This window comes from Sminthopsis crassicaudata, chromosome 2 (assembly GCF_048593235.1).
Source record: "Sminthopsis crassicaudata isolate SCR6 chromosome 2, ASM4859323v1, whole genome shotgun sequence".
NCBI lineage: Eukaryota > Metazoa > Chordata > Mammalia > Dasyuromorphia > Dasyuridae > Sminthopsis > Sminthopsis crassicaudata.
In genome coordinates, this window is record NC_133618.1 from 334,451,574 (window position 1) to 334,470,793 (window position 19,220).

At 33.8% G+C, this 19,220-nt stretch overlaps 1 protein-coding gene across 5 annotated transcripts in view; it reads left to right on the plus strand.

Moving 5' to 3' along the window:
• GARIN2 (golgi associated RAB2 interactor family member 2) overlaps positions 1-19,220 on the plus strand; it is a 61,016-nt gene that overhangs the window by 22,578 nt on the left and 19,218 nt on the right. For all 5 annotated transcript variants that reach the window (XR_012486517.1, XR_012486518.1, XM_074290426.1 and 2 more), the window contains exon 4: positions 11,387-11,657. Coding sequence is in view for 3 of the 5 variants with exons in the window: in XM_074290426.1 (XP_074146527.1) it covers positions 11,387-11,657 (271 nt within the window). In the remaining 2 variants the exon portion in view is untranslated. The remainder of the gene's footprint in view (positions 1-11,386; positions 11,658-19,220) is intronic.

The following is a 19,220-nucleotide window of genomic DNA, read 5'->3' on the forward strand; positions in this document are numbered from 1 at the left end:
TCTAGCCTTACAAAATATGGGCCTGGAAGGAGGAGGCATCTCATATTGGGAGAAACATATGGAGTCCACTTTATTAGAAGAAACCATGGACCCTTTAAGAAAGTGCCATTGGCTCAGTCTCATTTAATGTAAGCAGGCTAGTTTTAATTCCCACAGAGTAAAAAACAAAATAAATCTAAAGGAACAAAAAAATCAAGAATGTCAAGAGAACAAATGAAAACAGCAACAAAAAGAAGAGGCCTTAGTAGTACCATATCTCAAAATATACTACAATTTGGTGCTGGATAAGAAATAGATTGATCATTGGAATAGGTTAGATATGCAATATGCAGAATCAAATAGAACACAGTGTTTTATTGTTTGCTAAATCCAAAGATCCTAACTATTGTGGCATCTGACAAAAACTGCTGGGAAAACTGGAAAGGCAGAAAGTACATATCGATTGATATATCTCACACCATATATAAAAATAAGCTCCAAATGTATACATGATTAAGACATAACAAGTGATATAAACAAATTAATGGAATGTGGAAGAAATACCCTATGAAATTTGTGGAGAGGGCTGAAATTCATGGTCAAACAGGAGATAAAGTTATAAGAGGTGAAATGTATAATTATTATCATTAAATAAAATAAAAGGATTTGGTACAAACAAAACCAATGTAGCTAACATTAGAAGAGAAGCAGGAAATTGAGGGGAAATCTTTGCAGCAAGTTTCTTTGAAAAAGATCTCATTTCCAACATGTATAGGGAAATAAGTCAAATTTGTAAGACTAAGGGCCATTTCTAAATTGACAAATAGTTAAAAGATATGAATAGGTATTTTTTTAGAGAAAGAAATTTAAATAAAATGAAAAAATTATCTAAATCATTATTAGAGAAATACAAATTAAGACAATTTTGAGCTACTAACATACTCATTGACTAAGTTCAAAAAAAGGAAAATTGACAAATGCTGTGAGAAAATATGTACTTTAATGTACTTTTAGTGGAGTGCTGAATTGGTCTAACTATTCTGGAAAGCAATTCTGGAACTATGCCAGATAAGCTATTAAACTATGCATTTCCTTTGACCATTACCATAACCATATCATATCTCCAGAGAGATAAAAGGAAAAGGAAAAGGAGGACCCACATGTATGAAGAAATATTTATTGTAGTTCTTTGTGATGGCAAAAAATTGGAAAATATATCAATTGTGGAGAATAGATGAACAAGTCATACTTATATGCACAAGTTTTGATATGTGATAGAATGCTAAGAAATGAAGAAGAAAAAACTGAATAGACAAAGACTCCAACTTCTGGAATAAGAACTTACTATTTGACAAAAACTGCTGAGAAAGTTGGAAACTAGTATGGCAGAAACTAGGCATTGACCAACACCTAAATAGCCTATACCAAGATAAGATCAAAATAGGTTCATGATTTAGACATAAAGGATGACACTATAAGAAAATTAGGAGAACAAGGGATAGTCTAAAGGAATTTATTGCCAAAAAAGAACTACAAAACACTATGAAATGCAAAATGGATACTTTGGATTATGTTAGGTTTAAAAGGCTTTGTACAAACAAAATCAATGTAGCCAAAATTATAAGGGAACTAGAAAACCAGGGAAAACATTTTACATCCAAGGTTTCTGATAAAGGCCTCATTTCTAAAATATATAAAGAATTGACTCAAATTTATGAGTATACAAACCATTCTCCAATTTTTGAATAAACAATTTTCAGATGAAGAAATTAAAGCCATTTCTAGTCATATGAAAAAATGCTCTAAATCACCAATATTGGTCAGAGAAATGCAAATTAGGACAATTCTGAGACACCACCACACACCATTACATGCCTCTCAGATTGGCTAAGATAACAGGAAAAGATAATGAGGAATAGTGGAGGGGATGTGGGAAAACTGGTACACATACATTATTAGTGAAAATGTGAACAAATCCAACCATTCTGGAGAGCAATTTAGAACTGTGCTCAAAAAGTTATCAAACTGTGCATACCCTTTGATCCAGCAGTGTTTCTACTGAGCTTACATCCCAAAGAGATCTTAAAGGAAGGAAAGGGACCCACATGTGCAAAAATATTTGTGGCAGCCCTTTTTGTAGCGTCAAGAAACTGGAAACTGAGTGGATGCCCATCAGTTGGAGAATGACGGAATAAGTTACAGTTTATGAATGTTATGGAATATTATTATCCCGTAAGAAATGACCAACAAGGTGATTTCAGTGAGGCCTAGAGAGATTTACATGAAGTAATGCTAAATGAAATAAGCAGAACCAGGAGACCATTGTACACGGCACTAACAATATTATAAGAAGATCAAGTCTGATGGACATAAATGTTTCCAACAATGAGATTACTGATGCCATTTTCAATGATCTTGTGACAAAGAGAGCGATCTACACTCAGAAAGAGGACTATGGGAAATGAATGTGGATCACAACATAACATTCTCACTCTTTTTGTTGTTTGTTTTCATTTTATTTCTTTACTCATTTACTTTTTTTTTTGACATGATTTTTTCTTATTTAGCAAGAGAATTATATAAATATGTTTATACATATTGGATGCAACATATTTTAACATGTTTAACATATATTGGATTGCTTGCCATCTAGGGAAAGAGAAAATCTAAAACACAAGGTTATGCAAGGGTTAATGTTGTTAAATTATCTGTGCATATGTTTTGAAAATTAAAAAAGAGAGAAATGCAAATTAAGACAACTCTAAGGTACGACTACACACCTCTCAGATTGGCTAAAATAACAAGAAAAGATAATGACAATGTTGGGAGGGGATGTGGGAAAACTGGGACATTAACATATTGCTGGTGAAATTGTGAAATAATCCAACCATTCTGGAGAGCAATTTGGAACTGTGCCCAAAGAATTATCAAACTGTGCATACCCTTTGATTCAGCAGCATCTCTACTGAGCCTGCAAGAGACCATAAAAAAGGGAAAAGGGTCTATATGTGCAAAAATGTTTGTAGCAGTCCTTTTTATAGTGCCAAGGAACTATAAACTGAATGGATGCCCATCAGCTGGAGAATGGGTGAATAAGTTATGATATGTGAATATTATGGAATATTATTGTTCTGTAGGAAATGATCAAGAGGATGATTTTAGAGAGACTTGGAGAGACTGACATGAATTGATACTAAGTGAAGTGAGTAGAACTAAAAGAACATTGTACATAGCAACAACAAGATTATGTGATGATCAGTTCTGATGGATGTGGTTCTTTTCAACAATGAGGTGATTCAGACCAATTTCGATAGATCTGTGATGGAGAGACACCCATCTGTATCCAGAGAGAGGACTATTGGGACTGAATATGGATCAAAATGTAGCATTTTTACCATTTTTGTTGATTTTTGCTTGCTTGTTTTTTTCTTTCTCATTTTTCCCCCTTTTGAACTGGTTTTTCTTTTTTATTTTATTTTATTTAGATTTTTTTTTCCACAGTATATATGCATGAGTAATTTTTTAAAAATAATATTATCCCTTGTATTCATTTTTCCATATTATCCCTCCACACCCTCCCCCCGATGACAGGCAATCCCATATATTTTACATATGTTACAATATAACCCAGATACAATATATGTGTGTAAATACCATTTTCTTATTGCACATTATTAGATTCCGAAGGTATAAGTAACCTGGGTAGATAGACAGTAGTGCTAACAATTTACATTCACTTCCCAGTGTTCCTTCTCTGGGTGTAGTTATTTCTGTCCATCATTGATCAACTGGAAGTGAGTTGGATCTTCTTTATGTTGAAGATATCCACTTCCATCAGAATATATCCTCATACAGTATTATTGTTGAAGTGTACAGTGATCTTCTGGTTCTATTCATTTCACTCAGCATCACTTGATGTAAGTCTCTCCAGGCCTCTCTGTATTCCTCCTGCTGGTCATTTCTTACAGAGCAATAATATTCCATAACCTTCATATACCATAATTTACCCAACCATTCTCCAATTGATGGACATCCATTCATCTTCCAGTTTCTAGCTACTACAAAAAGAGCTGCCACAAACATTTTGGCACATACAGGTCCCTTTCCGCTCTTTAGTATTTCTTTGGGATATAAGCCCAATAACAGCAATGCTGGGTCAAAGGGTATGCACAGTTTGATAACTTTTGGGGCATCATTCCAGATTGCTCTCCAGAATGGCTGGATTCTTTCACAACTCCACCAACAATGCATCAGTGTCCCAGTTTTCCCACATCCCCTCCAACAGTCATCATTATTTGTTCCTGTCATCTTAACCAATCTGACAGGTGTATAGTGGTATTTAAGAGTTGTCTTAATTTGCATTTCTCTGATCAGTAGTGATTTGGAACACTTTTTCATATGAGTGGATATAGTTTCAATTTCATCATCTGAGAATTGTCTATTCATATCCTTTGACCATTTATCAATTGGAGAATGGTTTGATTTCTTATAAATTAGGGTCATGAACTGATTTTTCTTGTGAAGCATGATAAAAATGGAAATATTTAGAAGAATTGCACATATTTTACCTATATTGGATTATTTGCTGTCTAGAGGAAGCTGAAGTCTTTGTCTACCCAGTTTTTTCTAAGACTATTCTCTTCTTCATTTCTTAGACCACAATAATAATCCATCACATACCATAACTTGTGCATATAGTATGATTTGTTCATCTATTCCCCTCAATTGATAGATATCTCTTCAGTTTCTAATTCTTTACCACCATAAAAAGAGCTGCAATAAATATTTTTGTACATGTGGGAATTCCTTTTCCTCTTTCTTTGATCTTTCTGGAGACCAAATTTGGAAAACAAGGTTTTACAAAGGTGAATGTTGAAAATTATCTTTACATGTATTATTAAAAATAAAAAGCTGTTATAAAAAAACAGCTATGAAAAAGGGGGAAAAGAGAAAAAGAAAAACCTGGGTAGATTTATAATGAATTTTTTTTGGTATTCCTAATTAATTGGGGAAAGAAGAGGTGGGGAGAGGGAAAATTTTGAAACCTAAAACTGAATTTTAAAAAAATGAGAAAAGTTATTCACATCTATCCATCTCCTGAGAACTCTGTAAATTTTGAAATAACTTCACATTGTTTGTACTTTTTGCTTCAAAGTCTCTTTAATCTTCATATTCATAAGTGAAATAATTCAATCATTTAGCAATGGTTGCAAAAATATTTCACTTTCAATAATAGGTTTCCACCTTTTTTGAAGGGAGTGTTTATACTTCATTGAGATATGACCTACATACTTAACAGAGGCTTTACAAAACTGGTACTTGGCAGTGGAAAGCTTTAGACCAGTTTTTTCTGGTTGATTCAACACTTTCATCAGTCCTTCCTCATATCCTCCCATGGTCTTCCCAAAGAAAATAATTTACTCTTTAAACTAAAAGAAACAAACAAAAAAAAAAAAACCCAAAAAATCTAATCAGCTCACCAAGATACAAAGTTTCTTCAAAACTGATCTCCTCTGATTTTCCTTCTTAAAACAGATGTGGCTGCAAAAAGCAACAGGCATAATGATAAGAGAGGTAATTTCCAACTACTTGTTTTTTAATCAGTCATTAGAAAAAGCAGATACCTCCATGATGTCTTACAGCAATCGCTGAAACTGGGAAAATCCAGCTGAGCAGCCAAAAGTATCTTTTCCTTTTCTTCAACACTGGAATCAAGGGAGAGCATCCACTTACATAAGTATAATACTTAGGCCTCTTGAGGGGTTAACTTTATTCCAGGAAACACTGAAATCCTGGTATAGTATACTGGTCCACTTTGGTTCTTTCATTCAGAATGTAGTATTCTATATACATTGATACATTCTTTTTTAGGATTGTTGCTACAGACAATCAGGCTGTAGGATCATGATTTTTTCCTGAGATTTCTTGTTACAGATAAACATTTCCTAATTATTTTGACCCTGCTCTAAGTTACTCGATTTTGATGTGGTAGTAGTTATTTTGCATTCTCCCAAGTCTTGTGAAGTTGGTTGACATTATATTCATTTATACTTGTGTAATAGCAATGGCATGGTCACTACTTTCACAATATGAGACAGTAACATGGGGTGGTTCAGGTGTGGCCTTTTTACAGACCCTAACAATATCCATCCTCCATCTCATGAGGTATGTGAACATCTTTTTCTCTCTCTTTTTCTTTCTTTTTTTTTTTTATTTTCAAGATATATGCATGGATAATTTTTCAATATTGACTCTTATAAAACCTTATGTTCTAAATTTTCCCCCACTCTCTCCCTTAGATGACAAATAATCCAATATATGTTAAACATGGTAAAAATATATGTTGAATCCAATATATGTATATATTTTTATACAATTATCATGTTGCACAAGAAAAATCCAACCAAAAAGGAAAAAAAAATGAGAAAGAAAACAAAATGCAAGTAAGCAACAACAAAAAAAGTGAAAATACTATATTGTGATCCACACTCAGTTCCCACGGTCCTCTCTCTGGGTGTAGATGGCTCTCATCATCACAAGATCATTGGAACTGGCTCTTTGAAAAGAGCCACATTCATCTGAATTGATCATCGTATAATCTTGTTGTTGCAGTGTATAATGATGTCCTGGTTCTGCTCACTTCACTTAGCATCAATTCATGCAAATCTCCCCAGGCCTCTCTGAAATAATCCTGTTGGTTGTTTCTTATAGAACAATACTATTCCATAGTATTCATATGCCATAACTTATTCAGCTATTCTCCAAATGATGGGTAAACATTCAGTTTCCAGTTTCTAGCCACTATGAAAAGGGCTGGCACATGTGAGTCCCTTTCCCTCCTTTACGATCTCTTTGGGATACAAAGCCTTCTCTCTCTCTTTCTCTCTCTCTCTCTCAATTGGTTCATTCACTCTAACTTGATATGGCTGATCTAGGTAGAAACAAATCATTGCTACATAGTAACATTCAAATTTTCTTGGTCTCAAGGGTTAACCCTACTGTGATTATTCACTCTTCTTGCCTTCTTACTCAACAATCTAGCTCTTCAGCACCCACCATTAAATTTCTATTTACATTTCCAGCTACTTATAATTATCATACAACTTTTGCTCTTAAAATATGCATTTATTTAGGAATAAGGGTTTTTTTTTAACAAGAAAAACAAAATGCTTTTATTCTAGGTTTCCTTTCAGTCTTCCCCACAGTTCTATAGGTATTTGCCTGTTTTATTTCTTCCTTTTCTTTTTTTTTTTTTATTTAGAATTTTTTCCCCACAGTATATATGCATGAGTAATTCCTTCTTTATAATATTATCCCTTGTATTCATTCCTCCAAACTATCCCCCCCTCCCTCCACACCCCCCCCCCACCAATGACCGGCAATCCCATACACCCCACATATGTTACAATACAACCCAGACACAATATATGTGTGTAAATACCATTTTCTTGTTGCACATCAAATATTAGATTCCGAAGGTACAAGCAACCTGCTGGTCATTTCTTACAGAGCAATAATATTCCATAACCTTCATATACCATAATTTACCCAACCATTCTCCAATTGATGGACATCCATTCATCTTCCAGTTTCTAGCCTCTACGAAAAGAGCTGCTACAAACATTTTGGCACATACAGGTCCCTAAAAGAGATTAGTGTAAGCCTCTCTAATGGTGGGATGTGCGGATACTACCTCTAACTTCACTTCAGCTGTCCCCTGTGACCTGCAGTCTGGGAGGTGAAAGTTTCTGTGTGGTTCCTGCTGAGGATCCAGCCAAATCTTGCTATAGCCCCAGGGTCCCTACTTGGTGTTTCTAGATTGCTAATCCAGAGGTGTTTACACTGTACTGGGGCTCATCCTCAGTCTGGGGTCTTTCTTCAGATCTTAGGTTTGTACAGGGAGGACCTGTTTGGCCCCAAGTCTTCTTGATTTTCCCCAGTCTATGTTCACCTTGAGGTACAAATTTGTTCTGTTTATGGGGGAATTATGGGGGAAATCTGGAGAGCTTGAAATTTACTGACCTACTCCACCATCTTCCCATAAACTTCCAATTAAATATTTCTTAAATTATCCCTTCTTAAACTATTCTCAATATAATTTTTTTATATCAAATATCTTACACTTCTATTTTTCCTATTCACCTTTCTTGCCTCTCAGAATAGTGTAAGGGACCTTATAATCCTTGAGCCTGGGTTTGTTTTTGTTTTTTTTTGGTTTAAGTATTATGATACTACACAGGTAAACTCAATGCTGGTTATTATCTGCTTCTACTTCCTGAGATTTTCAAGCCCACCCCACCTGGCTTTCTGATTTAATTTTGGTCAAACTTTTCAATCTTGTTAACCACTGGACATATAATGCCTTGAAGGCTACATATATTCTATCTCTGGTTATTCTGAGTTTTACTTTGCTGGAGAAGACAAAAATTGTTTACAGGTAAATTCATGACACCTACAGACTTTCTACTATCTTAGAGCTTAGATAACAAACTCTGTTGATCAGCAAAAATAAGGAGGCTACAGAAACACAAAAGGCATATCAGGATATGGGACGTCACTGTAGGTTGCTCACTTATTTTCTTGATCATTATTTGGCCCAATTTGAACTTCAGGGTTTTGTTCCAATAGTAGTTTTGGTTTGTTTGTTTGTTTGTTTTAATATACCTAAGTTTTGCCTCAGACACTTCTAGCTATATGACCTTGAGCAAATCATTTAACCTTCAGTTCCCTCATTTAACCTTCAGTTCCCTCAACTGTAAATTGAGAGTAATTATAACATCTACTTCATAAAGTGGTTGGGAATGATGTAAATTTGACACAGAATCTAGCAAATAGTAGGTGTTATATAAATGCTAGCTATTGTTTTGTTATCTTCAAACATTTCTATGATTTTTCTTCCCCTTCCAGACTGAAGGCAAATAAAGCTATCTTTGCCACTATTCTTATCTAGTCTTTCATTACTTAATGAGCATTTCATCACACAAACTGAGATGTGAGAAAGACCTTACTTTAAAAAAGGCCAAGGTTCCCACTATGTCTGAAGCTATGGACTTGGATGACTCAACTTAGTGCTATTTTATTTAAATCTAATTCACCTGCAAGTCAATATATCACTCTTCTGATGTCATTGGCCCCCTCTTTCCAGAATGACAAATAACAACTATACAATAACAATAAAAGTTCTCCATGAATGTTGAAATCTCACTTAAACTAGTAAAATTTCTGAGGACAAGATGAAATCCATATTCTTTTTTCCTTCTTTTCTCCCCGTATCTTGCCATTGGACACAGATGGCTCAGGAGGGAAAAGTGAGCCTGGTGATTTTGCACAGCCTCTCTCACTTAAATCCAATTCACTTAGGTGTCATGGAATCACCTCCCTGATGTCATGGTTCTTTGTGAACAAAGGACAAACAACAATCACTAAGTCATTTATTTATTTATATCACTGAGTCATTTATTTGTTTATTTTTCAAATTAATTAATTAATTGAATTAATTTTTACAACAATTTTATGCATAGGTAATTTTCCAGCATTGACAATTGCAAAACCTTTTGTTTCAACTTTTCCCCTCCTTCCCCCCACCCCTTCCCCCAGATGGCAGGTTGACCAATACATGTTAAATATGTTAAAGTATAAGTTAAATACACTATATGTATATATGTCCAAACAGTTATTTTGCTATACAAAGAGAATCTGACTTTGAAATAGTGTACAATTAGCCTGTGAAGGAAATCAAAAATGTAGGCGGACAAAAATATAGGGATTGGGAATTCTATGTAGTGGTTCATAGTCAACTCCCAGGGTTCTTTTGCTGGGTGTAGCTGGTTCAGTTCACTACTGCTCTAATGGAATTGATTTGGTTCATCTCATTGTTGGAGAGGGCCATGTCCATCAGAATTGATCATCACATATTATTGTTGTTGAAGTATATAATGATCTCCTGGTTCTGCTCATTTCACTCAGCATCAGTTCATATAGGTCTCTCCAGGCCTTTCTGAAATCATCCTGTTGGTCATTTCTTACAGAACAATAATATTCCATAACATTCATATACCACACTTTATTCAGCCAATCCCCAATTGATGGGCATCCATGTAGTTTCCAGTTTCTGGCCACCACAAAGAGGGCTGGCACAAACATTCTTGCACATACAGGTCCCTTTCCCTTTAAGATCTCTTTGGGATATAAGCCCAGCAGTAACACTGCTGGGTCAAAGGGCATGCATAGTTTGATAACTCTTTGAGCATAGTTCCAAATCATTCTCCAGAATGGCTGGATAGGTTCACAATTCCACCAACAATGTATTAGTGTCCTAGTTTTCCCACATCCTCTCCAATATTCTGCATTATCTTTCCCTGTCATTCTATCCAATCTGACAGGTGTGTAGTGGTATCTCAGAGTTGTCTTAATTTTCATTTCTCTGATTAATAATGTAAGTCATTTATTTAGCATCTACTATGTGGATATTGAGCTATTAGAAATACAAACACAATAAAATTAGTCCCTGCCCTCATGGAACTTTCATTCTAACAGTAGAAATATTATATGTATTTGGATACACACACACACATATATATACTTTTGTATGTTTAAATAAGACATACAAAGTAGATCCCAAGATAATTTTGGATGGGAAGGCAGAAGTGATGGGAAAGTTTTTGGTGGAAGTAGCAATTAAGCAGATCCTTAAAGAAAACCAAGAATTCCAAGAACCAGAGATACAGAGGGAGGGGATTGAAAAGCCAGTGCAAAAGCAAAGAGACAAGAGAATTTAGCAATTAGTAGACATTTAGATTTAGTTAAATGTTGAGGATCCAAAATAAAAATATATACACATTTTAATATACAATATTTCCTCCAGTAGGCAAGCAAAGTCTATGCACAAAATCTAGTGGAAAAAAGAGCAGAAAAAGTAGAAAAATGCTACTTTTACTGGATCAATAATATGTGACCTTAGTCAATTTCAATATGCTTTCATTTTCTCACTTATTACAATGGGATAATAATATCATCAGTTCTACTTTCCTCAAAGGATTGTAATAGAGATAAAATAAGATCCTAAAACATGAAAGCACTTTATAAAGAGTCAAGTCCCAGAGAAAAGTTGTGAGAAAATGTACTTCTTTCCCCTCTTTGCAGAGATATGGGGTATTATGTGAGTTATATATACTATTAGCCATTATTGATATGTTGTTAATTGGTTTGGCTGAATGTTTTTTTTCCTAATCTTTGTTATTAGGCTTAGCTCTTTGGCTATGGGACAGAGAAGGACATATCCTGGATTTAAAGTGATGTAGAAAAAAAATCAACAAAAAAAATTTTGAAAATAAAAAGTATAAAAGATTATACAAATGTAAAGTATTATTTGCTTTCCAGATTATGTCACTTTTGAGTTTGTTTACAGGGTTCTCCCCTTGCAGTTTGTGACAATTTCTGTTCATGATGCTCCGAAAATGTGCCTCAAAGTAAAGTTGGTGAGTGGACGAGCCTACTATCTTCAGCTCTGCGCCCCCTCACATAAACAAGATGTTCTATTCCAACAATGGATTGAGCTCATCTCTCTCTTAAAGTCTACTATAAAATCACAGAAGGCCACTGCTTTTACAGTAGACCGAAAAGTTTCAAAAGTCCATGAGAACATTGACAAAATGACCAATGCTGAGGATGATATTCAAGTAAGTCATTAAATATTTAATATCAAAGATTAATATGCAACTAATACTATGCATTCTAGTTTAATTTAAAGTAGTTTGATAGGAATTATTATCAACAAGCTAAGAATATGTTCTTGGTAATTCAATTTTAATATTGTTTATGACTGTGGAACAAAATGGTTGGCAAGAAACTCATAACAATCCTAGAGATGGCTGATCATTTACTGAAATCAAATAACCTTCACTATCATCTAACATGTACTGATACCCATAAAGTATATAGTATTATAGTAGTTTCTAAATAAGAGGTTTAAGATGAAAGGATATTTGTGAATTCATGGAGCATTTCAAAGGACAAACTTGTCGGTGATGGCAAGACCCTAGAAATTATATCTGTGTCCAGGTGTGGGGGAGTAGAAGAGGAAGTCATGAGAAATCAGTAAGTGAGGAACCTGGAGATTAAACTTTCAATACTTATGTTGAAACCTCTTGGGTAGGAGTTGTGGAAGAGAGATAGGTACTGAACACATTGAGGAAGGAAGAATATCTTGGAAGTCTTTAAATAACTGTTACTATCAACAGAAATAGAAAAGTTAGAGGAAGGGGGGAAGTTTTCAAGGAAAAACCAAGAGTTAAATGTTATATGTATTGCGTTTTAAGTATTAGTACTATACTGAAGTGGAGGTATTTAATAGAAAATCAGACATACCTAATGTGAGGTTGGGGGATAGAATTCTAGACTTTTATTTACATAAAGACATTAAAGGGTTTACAGCAAGATTTCAGAAAAAGCCTAAAAAGACTTATATAAACTGATAGTGAATGAAGTAAGAACCAGAACATTGTACATAGTAATGGCAAGATTATGTGATGACCAATCATGATAAACTGAGCTCTCTTCTCAGCAATACAATGATCCAAGACAATTTCAGTAAACTTGGGAATAGAAAATGTCATTTTGTGAATTGAAGCATACTATTTTCACCTTTTTTCCCCCTCATGGTTTTTCCCTTTTGTTTTGATTTTTCTTCCACAACATGACTAATATGGAAATATGTTTGAGATTGTACATATATATAACATGTAACAGATTGCTTGCTGTGTTGGGGAGAGGAGAACTAAGGGAGTGAAGGGAGAAAGAAAATTTGGAACTCAAAATCTTATAAAAATGAATGTTGAAAACTATCCTTACGTGTAATTGAAAAAATAAAATACTATTGAAAATTAAAAAAAAAAAAAAGTTAACAGCAAGAGAGGAGAGAAACTGTATGATCCATGAACACACACATACAAAAACCTACTCCTTTGCTTGACATTTACACTCCAAGGTTGGATTTCCAGAATACAGCTGCTGTCTTGGATTAGAGGAATGTCTATGAGGATCTATTTCTAACACTTAAATTCCTAAACTCCCAAAGGTGTTCTTCCCATGGATCATCTAGTAGACTAAATTATTTTTTATCAAAGGCATTTGCATGAATACATAGCAAGAATGAAATTCTTGAAATTTGGAAAATAATTGAAAAATATTTTCCCCTCATATAGAGTATATTTTCCCACAAATACATAATACATCTGTGGGAAGAGTGAGCACAAACCTAAAGTGCAATTGTGGTAAAGTATACATACAGGGAATACATGTGGTGAAAGGGTAACTAACAAGTCCTGATACTAGAAAACTCTCTTTAATCTACAGCCTGAAGGGTCAAATACCTCGAAGTTGCCTCTTTTGACTGATTAACTCTATCTACCCTCAGTATGTGTCTATGCTCCTCTTGGTCTAATGTCTAGGATTACATGATCAAATCAATGGTGGGAAGGAGAGAACAATATCCTTATATCCAGCTAGAGAACCCCTTAATTTTTTTTTAAAAATGTATTTCTTTAAATATTTTCCAATTACATTTTTAAACATTTATTTTAAAAAATTTTTGAGTTCCCACTTCCAGTTGATCAATGATGGACAGAAACAACTACACCCAGAGAAGGAACACTGGGAAGTGAATGTAAATTGTTAGCACTACTGTCTATCTACCCAGGTTACTTATACTTTCTGAATCTAAATCTAATACTTAACGTGCAACAAGAAAATTGGATTTACACACATATATTATATCTAGGTTATATTGTAACACATGTAAAATGTATGGGATTGCCTGTCATCTAGGGGAGGGAATAGAGGGAAGGAGGGGATAATTTGGAAAAATGATTACAAGGGATAGGGATAATTTGGAAAAATGATTACAAATGATTATTTTAAAAAATTACTCATGCATATATACTGTCAAAAAATTTTTATAATAAAGTGACTTTTTTTTAAAACAAAGTAAATCAGAAAGCAATGATTAATTACAAAATTACTTTACACTCCAGCAAATAAATAAATAACAATGAGAAAGAAAAAAAATAAACTTTTGACTTCCAAATCCTCTCCCTCTTTCCTATTATTCCTATTCTCTTTTGAGAGGGCAAGCAATATAATATTACTTATACATATGAGGTTATGCAAAACATATTTCTATATTAAGTCATGTTACAAAAGAAAACACATACACACAAGAAAAAATAAAGTGAAAAAAGTATGCTTCAATCAGTTCTCTCTGCATATGGATGGCATTTTTTTTTTAAATCATGGATCCTTTGAAATTGAAGTGACTCTCTTTTGAAGACTTGGTTCTCCCACTTCTGTTTAATTCTCAAAATGGTGTACTATTGAACAAAAAAATTGTTTAAATTACTCTAGCTAATTTAAGTCCACAGAAGTGTGATTGATTTGTTTAGTAAGTCAGACATGACTATTCCTTTCTTGATCCATTTGTCAGTGAAGTTCATACTTCATAAAGGGATCACACTTGTAGTATGACATGGCACACTTCTTGCCTGTGACTACCTTTACATTAAACACTTTGTGATTACAGTCTGAGCCTGCATTGTTACATTAATTGAAGAGGGAAGTAAAAAATCCTTCTCTTATATTCTGCTCCCAATTAAATGTTTGTTATTTACAGCAAATCAACCAATGTGTTTTCAACAATATCCTTAATACCAAACTTTAGATAGTACTTGGAACTTCCTAGTTCTTTCCACATCCCATAATAATAAAAGAAAACTCTGAAAATAGTCTATATAATAATTTAGTATCAGGAAATTAACATTACTTCCAAATGTATGGTGCTTCAATTTAACAGGATTTGTTGCTTGATAAATTCTCATAGATTCCCTCCTAATAAAGCCTTCCCTACTCAAAAACAATAAGCAAAAGGAAAAGATAATCAAGTTTCCCATCTCAGAGGGAAAACTTAGTCCCTAAAAGACATAAATTAAGGACCTCTGGGATCAAATGGAAATCTCCTCATTCTTCAGGTGAGCTTACACTGGCTTGGTGCTGACTCATCAACATCCATTAGGTACAAGGCTCTCTCAAGAGTCTTTTCCCTCCTCATCTCCAACGAAGGGCCTTTGAGTTCAGTCAGGTACCAAGGAATATGATAAACTAGTGCTGCATCCAGGGAGGCTGAGGAGCTCACTCTTTTCTAAGGGTCTCTTCTATTAGACTCCATATACAATCAAGTTTAATCCTAGAAAATTTCTCCTGCATTCCAGCAACATATGGATTCTTGAAATAAATAGAAAAATCCAACTATGAGTCCAAACAAAATATTTCTATCAAGCTCAAGGTGTGTTCCCTAAAATGTCTCTAGGAATCCTTTCACCTCCTGTAGTTTTAGTCCAAAGTAAATGTTCTCTAGGTCCTTACATTATAATATCCCAATTTTCTCCAGGTTTTCCTAAAATATATAGAGAATACAACTACAAAAATTCAGACTCACCCCTCAAGACAAATAGATTAATTTCAAAAGAAAACAAACTCAGAAATTCCCCCAAAGAGGAGTGAGGATCCTTCAAATGAATTGAGCTCTTGGAGCTGTTTAATCGGGAGTTTGTAGAACAGCAAACAAACATTATTCTATGGACCTGCAGTACATGATGATCTCAGAAATTCTGTCTTATCATAATAAAGTGAATAATCTAGATCGGAGGTATTAAATGTGAAACCCACAATACTCGGAATGTGATCTGAACTAGATTAACATGTAATTGGAAAATACATAACAAAATAAATAGAAACATAATAAAACATATATAATGTTAATATGTGGTTTTCTAAGTCAATATATGGCCCAGAGGCATCCTTTTTTGATCCAATTGTCAGTGAAGTTCATATAGTTTAGTAATTCATATTCTAGTGTTAAGTTTTCTTAAAAAAGAAAAAAATGGATAACCTCCCATAATATTTTCTAGGTGAATTTCTAGCCACCTGTACTTTAAGGATGCTATCAATACTGTTGATATTAACTACAATATTCATAAAAAATACAATGATAAAACAAATAGTACTTAAGCATTAAAACAAACAAAAGTTAACTCAAAGTTATCAAATTGTAATTTTTGAAGGAGACATGTTAGAAAATAGAATGACCAATTATAGGCTAAAACTAAAAAAAAAAAAAAAAAAGAGAGAGAAAAAATGGTCATTTTTTTTTCAATAGATCCTGAAAAATAGAGTATCCAAGAAAGAAAATCTCAGATGAGGAATGTCTCTAGGGGTGTCTGAGCATAATACTCCCTCTGGAATACTCTTCCCAACTTGCACTCACAGTCAAAGAGTTGGATCCTTATAGGATGACAACTACAATAACTACTACTTCTATTACTACTCTACCAAGATCACCATCTGTTAATGAGTTGATTGAGTTCTACCATCTACTACTGTTACCATTACTATTACTACTATTACCACCACTACCACTACCATTGCTATCACTATTCTAGGGATTACTGGATGGGGTTATATTTCTAATCCTGTAGCTCCTGCGCCTTCACCATTAACAATCAAACAGTAGATTCAATGGGGCAGCTAAGTGGCATGGTAGATAAGAGTACCGGACCTGAAATTAAGAATTATCTTCCTGAGTTCAAATCTAGCCTCAGACACTTAATAACTGTGTGGCCCTGGGCCAGTTACTTAACCCTGTTTGCCTCAGTTTCCTTATTTGTAAAATGAGCTGGAGAGGCAATGGCAAACTACTGCAGTGTCTTTGCCAAGAAAACCCCAAATGGGCTCAGGAAAAGTCTGACTTTCTTGAAATGACTGAACAACAAAAAAATAAGTACACTCAAATAGCTCTTAGCAAAGATATTTGCTCAAATGATGCAGAAAAAATAGATTTTTTTAAAATCCCTCATAAAATAGAGTACACTTTACACAAGCACAATTCTTACAGGCCTGATTCTTCTATTTTTGATTCCAACTTTTTAACTGGTGAATTTGTAAACAAGCAAATTGGTAAAAATTCTTCTAGCTATTTAATATTCCCAGAGGCATGATTGACTAATCACACTGTTTGTTTCTTGAATCAAAGGAGTTGCATACTTTATAAAGGGATCACAGACCATTCATGACTATCCTGTACTTAATGTTTTATGATGACATTCAGGGCTTTTTGCATTATATTAACTGAGATGCATATGGGAAGGTGAAACCTGTAAAAACTTTCCCTTTCTCTTTTTTTCATATCATAAATATTTAATCATTTTAATTGCTTTTACTTTTCTAGTTTATATTTGATTCATTCATAACACAAATACTTACTGAGAGATTGATTATTATGTGCAAATATAATGTAGTGGTATGAAGATCACAAAGATCAATAATACATAGTCTTTGTCCTAAAGGAATTTACAATCTTATTTTACATCTTGAGTACATGAGCAGCATGCTTCATCATCTGAAACATGATTGCTCATTGCATTTATCTGAGTTCCCATGTCTTTCAAAGTTGTCTTTTTTTAAAGTGATAATCTTGAATTATTCTCAAGGTTCCACACACTTCATTCTGAATTAGTTTAGACAAGTCTTCTTATATTTTCCTGAAATTATCATTTCTTCTTTCTTAATGGCACAGTAACATTAGATCGTATTCATCTGCCCTAATTTGTTTAACCATTGCCCAGTAAATATATCTTCACTTAGTTTCCAATTTTTTGCACTACCAAAAAAGTTACTATAAATATTTTTTTGTAAATATGTGTAATAGAGATATATGGCAGGAGCAATATCCTAAGGCCCTGTGCTATATATGTTAAGCTAGTTTTTATTTTAAAAGATTGATATTGTACCAGAGGTTAATTGACTCAGGGGACTGAGGGTTAGGCCATTGATATGCCTTCCTCAGTATCTGAGTATAAAAGAAAAAAAGAAAAGGAAGAGATTCAGTTGTTCCAATATTTGACTAGCAGGCTTCTATGAACAAAACTTAAAACTGCACTAAGACTTTTAGGACATTCTATATGTATATATATATATATATATATATAATAAAATGTATATGCATATGTATACATTTGTATAAAGGAATGTATGGGAGATAGATACACACACACATAGAGAGAGACAAAGACAGGAGAAATAAAGATGTATATATGCATATGTTTATGTATGTATGTGTGTGTGTAAGTATATACACAAAAGAAATAAGGATACAAGTACATAAAATTTTTTGTTTCTTCTATTTGAATATAAGGTCCTTGAGAGTTGGGATTGTTTAATTTTTTGCATTTGTATCCCCAATACTTAGCACAGTGCTTAGTCCATAATAGACACTTCATAAATACTTGTTGGTTAGTTGATTGATTTTGAAAAGCAAGCAAATATCCAAGTAATGTAATGTACTATAAATTCTTAGTGGATGAAATAAGTCTGAGTTCCTGCCATTCTTTTGTCATTGAGCAGTCTAAAAATAGAAATGCAAAAACCCAATGCCAACTTTGCCCAAAGATGAAAACTAGCAAGTCAGGAAAACTAGAAAGTCAGGAGAAAAGAGATTCTATAGTCATGGTTAAACACTAAAGTGACACTCCCAGGATCCAGCTATGGTATGGAGGTAAGTGAAACTAATGTGGGAAAGAAAACAGAATAGAGAAAGGTCAAAGGGACTGGTAGTTAAAATGAGGGTGAATAATAGGATAAGTATAAATGAAAATATCTATTTAGTATCAGTACAGGAATTAGAGAAATAAAAAAAAAAATGAGGAGTTGTGACTGAAGAGTGAAATTTCAATGTTTACCACCTTGAAAGTAGAAAATATGGAAAGATAGTGAGGACTAATGTATAGTTATCCTGATAGGTGACTTGAAGTAAAATGAAAAAGACAATTATTGGAGTTGAACTTGTTAAGGAATTATATAGTCAAAAAGTTAGAGGAATATAAATACTGAAGTTCCCAATACTCTTAACAGGAGATGACAGGGAGAGAAAAACTGAGTGACTTGAGATCACTAGATGACTGATAATAAGAATAGAAGAAGGATGGTATAAATGGATTTTTAGTCAGTGATTAAAAGGCCCCATGTAGGCTCTACCAGTGTTCTTTCCCAACCTTTTATGTCCACTCTGAATAGGAATTCATTTTCCTAACTAAGTCCTTTTTCTTTATCTAAGAGAACCTCTAAACCATGTGGGTACTCAATAAATGATAAAACTATCCATGCAGTCAAGAAGACTTGACTTTCAAACTCTAAAT